Source organism: Buceros rhinoceros, unplaced genomic scaffold (assembly GCF_000710305.1).
Source record: "Buceros rhinoceros silvestris isolate BGI_N320 unplaced genomic scaffold, ASM71030v1 scaffold20821, whole genome shotgun sequence".
NCBI classification, from domain to species: domain Eukaryota; kingdom Metazoa; phylum Chordata; class Aves; order Bucerotiformes; family Bucerotidae; genus Buceros; species Buceros rhinoceros.
This window is the reverse complement of record NW_010395109.1, coordinates 5,433-11,176: the sequence shown is the minus strand read 5'-3', so window position 1 is coordinate 11,176 and position 5,744 is coordinate 5,433. Positions and strand designations below refer to the sequence as shown.

General features: G+C 49.3%; 1 protein-coding gene across 1 annotated transcript in view; it reads right to left on the bottom strand.

Moving 5' to 3' along the window:
• EHMT1 (euchromatic histone-lysine N-methyltransferase 1) overlaps positions 1–4,832 on the bottom strand; it is a gene marked incomplete at its 3' end in the record, with an annotated part of 25,585 nt that extends 20,753 nt beyond the window's left edge. Inside the window, exon 1 of the mRNA XM_010145446.1 lies at positions 4,747–4,832. Within this exon, the coding sequence (XP_010143748.1) occupies positions 4,747–4,792 (46 nt within the window). The remainder of the gene's footprint in view (positions 1–4,746) is intronic.
• Positions 4,833–5,744: the final 912 nt, after the last annotated feature.

Here is a 5,744-nt window from a genome sequence, read left to right as displayed (position 1 = left end):
GGAATTTAAAACCCAGCGCTCTGCAGGAGGGGGAACCTGCCCAAGAGATGTATTTTGTGTTTCACCCAGGGAGGTGTCTGAAGTCGGTACCAAAACTTCGGTAAAGGCCTGTCTTCTAGGAGCTGGCTACATTTTAGTAGTTCAAGGAATGTAAGACCCAGAAAATCATGCAGATACATTATCCCTGCGACTCCACATGGCAAGAAATAATCAGGAATATATTTAAATCACTTCCCTGTATTAACAATTCACTGAGAGTAACACAGAGTTCCCAGCCCTCCCCAGGATCAAGCAGACCCTCTGCAGTTCTGCTCTTAAGTCTTCGTCTCTTCTAAACATTGGATTAAAATTCCCATGAAGAGAACAGCATCTTAGGAAGGAGGAGAGATACTAAGTCAGACAGGATGAGGACATCTCATCTCATTTTAGGTGTCTAAAAGGTATCTCAAACTGCAGGGTGCCCCTAAGCCACTGTTGTAACCCACGGAGAGAAGCTGACAGCTCAAAAAGCGCAGTCTGACTTCAGTCATCTACGGATAAACTAATCACTGTCTGGATGTGCTACCACGTGTAAGCAGAAATGAGCTGGACTAGTCCAGAATTAGAATCGTAACTTCAAAAAAAACCCTGAAATTACAGAAAACGAAACCCACCCCTCACCCAGCCCAGCCTTCTGCAATGCTGGTTCCTCTCCACTGCCTCAGCCTGCTGGGTTTCCAGCAGAGCCAGACCTGGCTCTGGTCCTGCCCCCGAGCTCGCCAGAGCTCACTTCAGCCTGCCAAGACCTGCCCATGGGCAAAGCCTGTCTGACGGATGCGTTACAGTCCCCACCGCCCATCCTGGCCTCGGCCAGAGGGAACCGAATGGCCTCTCTGGAGACCAAAGGGGGTGAGCAGCCACCAGAAACTTCCCACATGCAGGGCAGCCAGATGAGCTGCTCGAACTCTGCGTTACTTTGAGAAGGCTCAGGAAAAAAAATAGAAATCTTAAAAATATTTTTTAAATTCAGATTTCACTTCTCAGTGAAATAAAAATATGCAAGAGTTATGAGCCCTTACAGTCCAGGCCAGAGTGATGATCACTGGGTCTGAGAACAAAAGGAAAAAAAAGGAATAAGAAAAAAAGAAAGAAAAACCCCTACAGGCTCTACGCTACTATCTGATCTGGAACTTTTACACGTTGTTCTGCACATCTCGGTGCTGAGCGCTGGCAGAGGCAAGACACGCCACTGCCCATGTCTTGCCTGGTACTTTCCGGGCATTTCCAGTGCCCCCAGCACAGATCACAGGGCGGCTCCACATCCGTGGTTGAGCCAGAGACTTCAGCTGCTGCAAGAGAAACATCGAACTCTGAACTAAGCAGAGGCAGAGCTGAAATGGAAAGCTCAGGATTTTGTCCAGCAGCACAAGTACTGGTCGTTAGAGCTGTACATACATTTCACCTCAAGCCCTCTGCAGATCATCTGTAGAACACCACAGATACCAGAGTCGTTTCTTCCACACCCAAGTGGACAAACTTTCAGAAGTGAGAAATGCACCTGCATATAATCCTCATGTCACAACAGTCCCTCGCTTCCTCCTCAAAGTGAAAACAAAGAGGCCTATAAAGCAGAGGGAAGCCCATCTGATGTGAGGATGACAAAAGGATGGGGGCCGGAACCACAAGACCAGGAAGAACTGGTGGCTGGAGATCCCGCCTCCATTGGACGGGAGCGGAACTTTGGCCTGAAACACTAATTCTCTTCAGTTTTTGGCTTCAAGGTCAGTCTTTGGATCTGCACGTTCAATTCTCTGAAAGGTTTAGATCCCAGGTTCAATACTGACCGATAACCTGCCAAGGGGATTTTCCCAAAAGGAAAAAAATCCAGAACAGATCTAGTCTTACACTGCAGCTAAGCTCCCACAAAACACAAGATCAATCCCCTGCAGCAGCTCAGCCTGAACTAGAACCCAGAAGCACCAGCCAACTTGTGCGGGTTCCCATTCCCACGCATCACAAAATCACAGAACACTTTGGGTTGAAGGGACCTTCAAAGCTCCTCCAGTCCAAGCCCCTGCAGGGAGCAGGGACATCTGCACCCAGAGCAGGGTGCTCAGAGCCCCAAGGGCCAACCTGACCTGGGATGGTGCCAGGGATGGGGCTGCCTCCACCTCTCTGGGCAACCTGGGCCAGGGTCTCACCACCCTCAGTGTCAAAAAATTCTTTCTTCTCTCTAGTCTGAATCTCCATCTTTCAGTTTAAACCATCACCCCTTGTCCTGCCTCAACAGCCCCTGCTGAAAAGACTGTCCCCATCTTTCTGAGAGGCTCCTTTAAGCACTGACAGGCTGCGCTAAGGTCTCCCCGCAGCCTTCTCTGCTCCAGGCTGAACCCGCCCAGCTCTCTCCCCTCTTCTCCCAGCAGAGGGTTCCACCCTCGGGTCATTGCCGTGGCTCCTCTGTCCCCACTCCAGCAAGACCCTGTCTCTGCTGTTCTGAGGACCCCAGAGCTGGCCCCAGCAAGGGTCTCCCCAGAGCACAGCAGAGGGGCAGGATCTTCTCCCTCGACCTCCTGCCCACAACTGCTGTGTATAAGCCCAGGACACGGTTGGATTTCTGGGCTGTGAGAGCACGCTGCTGGCTCATGTCCAGCTTTTTACCCACCAGCACCCCTAAGTCCTTCTCCGCAGGGCTCCTTCCAGCCCTTCACCTCCAGTCTGTGCTGATAGCGGGGGTTGCCCCAACCCAGGGACAGGATCTTGCACTTGGCCTTGTTGAACCTCAGGAGGTTCACATGGCCCCACTTCTCCAGGTCCCTCTGGATGGATCCCATCCCTCAGGCACGTCAACCACACCACTCAGCTTGGTGTCATCTGCAAACTTGCTAAGGGTGCCCTCAATCCCACTGCTTGTGTCATCGATGAAGATACCGGACAGTACCAGTCTCATTCCCCTCGCTAATAGAAAATGATGGTTCGAGCAAACTTAGAGAGAAATCTCGGACTTCAGGGTGCTTTTTCTCTCCACACATCCCAGCTCCATACATCACCACCCAGCCCCACGTCAGGAAACAGAGCTCAAGGAAACTATTTCATGCCATCTTGCAAGTCTGCTGTAATGATTTCATGTTCACGCCACATTCAAAAATGTACACTCTTTGCCAACACTAAACACTGTTATTAACGGACTTCAGAGACATCAGCTAATTGAACTCCTCTGACAATCACAGCTGGGTAACGAAGGTCAGGGAAGAACAATGCATAGAGCACAACGACCACGCAAACCCTGCTCTCAAACACGTGGCACGCTTGGGAGGAGAAGGATGTGATCTGAACATTACCACAAGAATAGAGACTGCACATCACATTTTAGGACCCTTCTTTCCCTGGTAACAGATCTGGACAAGAAGCTGAAGCGGCTGGAATTTGAGCACCTCGTGAAGCTTCAGGACCGCTCCTGCACAGGGAGGGTTCCCAACTTCCTTTTGATACGCAGCCAGTGCTCAAAGGCAGTCAAGACTAACAAGGTGCAGAAAAGGCTCTCTTCCCACCCTCCTTCTGGATTTTTACCTCCATGGACTCGTGATTCTTACCTTAAGATCAACCAAGAGCCACATAAACTAGCTTCATAGTCCCGAGCCAAGCAAGGCGATGGGTCAAAGCAAGACTCTCCTCCCTGAGTAACACAACCTCCCACTAACATCTCAGACTTCATCTCCGGTCTGCCCAGACCAGAGGTCCATACACTACTGGTGTCCCAGCAGCACTCACGTGCTCCCAGTTAATATGCAAGCACCACGGCCACATCTGACACAGCACTCAATGTGTGGCCTGTTCTGAGCTTTACTTTCTAACTCGAGCAGCTTCACAAAATGTTATGCTGGACAGAAGAGAATGGAAAAGCAATGCTGTACTCACACACATCTGAATTAAGTCCACAATTTTGTTTCTAGCTAAGACTGGGTATTTTGATGGGGCCAGTTCAGTGTTTTCTTAATGTTCTATTACGGAAAGGAGAACAAAAATACACCAAATCCCTGCAGAGCTGCAAGAAATAACTAGACAAGGAATACAAAAATCCATGGAAAGAAAGGAGTGGTGTGGGGGGAAAGATAAAGGGCAGTGGGGTTTTTTTTCCCCCTAATCCCACTGACACATTTATTAAGCCCTCAGATTTATGTGAGTGCAACTCAGACAAGGAAAGGAAAGACTTCGCACACACAGGGAAGACTTCGTCAAATTAATATGCACTGCATCCTGCAAAGCAAAAGCCAGCAGAAACAACGCAGAAGCCACGAAGCATCCTACAACATCCCCAGGTGCGGAGTGTCTAACCCCACGGGCCGTCCTGCAGCCATCGGTGCCTGTTCTGGAGCGACAGAGAAGCTTGCAGGAGACCAGAAAGTTCACTTTAACAGAGGGAGGAAAAGGGCTGGGCCATCGTGTGCCGGGGATCAGAGTTCACTTAGAACCAGCCACACAGAGGAGGCTCAAAGTATCTCCTTTGCAGCTCCCAGGCACACCAAAGCAGAAGTGAGAATTAGATATTGGTCTTTAGGTGTGTGGTGATGGGTGGACTGAAAAGCAAATTTGCGTCTTCTGGGGAAGAGCCCAGCTCAAAATAAACCCAGGAGAACGGAGCCACGCTGTTCCTGGAAGTACGCCTGAAACCCTCGGGGGGCAGAACACATCTCCAAGCCCCCAGTTTGGATCCCATCACATGCCAACCTCATGAGCAAGGCCTGGCCCTCAACCGAGGCAGGTGCTCACCTTCCTCTTTGTTGTTGGTGATATCTTTCAGCAGCTCAGTCTTCATGCAGGCGTCTTTCCTTGTCTCTCCCTTACTCAGCACTGCTCGCTAGGGGTGGGGAGAGAAGGGATGGGGGGGAGGAAAAAAAAAATAAAAATCACAGTTTAACTCAGTGTCCGTACACGTCACATTTAAAAGAAGAGACAATCATGGACACGTCCTGTTTACATCATGGCAAACCTCATTCTGCAAAATAATGCTGCCAGGAAATGATCACCAAGACACAGGTCACACATAACGACCAGCAAGGCTCGCCCCAGCCAACAGCCCAACTCACCCCAGAAGCAGAGGGGCTTCGAGCTGTGCCCAGCCCCTCGGCTGGGGGGGGCTCACGGCTCTGTGGTTAAGGTGCAGCCGGACAGATTTTGAGTGCTTGTGAATTCAGTGGAGCATGTCTGTACCAGCACTGACTAAAACGGGCTCAAAAGGCATCTGAGGAGGTGACCCTTATTCCCCCAAAACTTCTTTGGTTTTGGGTGAGGGAAAGCAGATCTATGAAGCTTCTCGCTACATCATTTATGGACATTTACAGCTCAAGCATGCTTTCGGTGTTTGGGGTTTTTTAATTCATTCGAATTTCTGAATACAAAATGCAACCCATCAGTGAGCCACAGCTAACTCATCATTCATAACATCCATGTTTATTAAAGTTAATGAGCTCTATTTTTAATTCTATAGAAAGCTGTTTTTCTTTTTTCCCCCCTCTCTTTTTTAAATTTTTTTGTGGAAAGGGAACACCTGCTCATCTTCTCTGCCTTTTACACGCCCCAAGTGACATTGCTAGATCAGGTCTGCAGCCTTAATACCTTCTCTTTCCCTTTTTTTTCTTTTTAAAGTGACAAGACAAAAAACCCACCAAAACAAAACAAAAAATAAGGAAAAGAGCATTAAAAACCCCAAACACCCGCGGAAGAGAAGAGGCCCTTTGACACAGCTCTGTGTGTAAGGAGATGAGCTG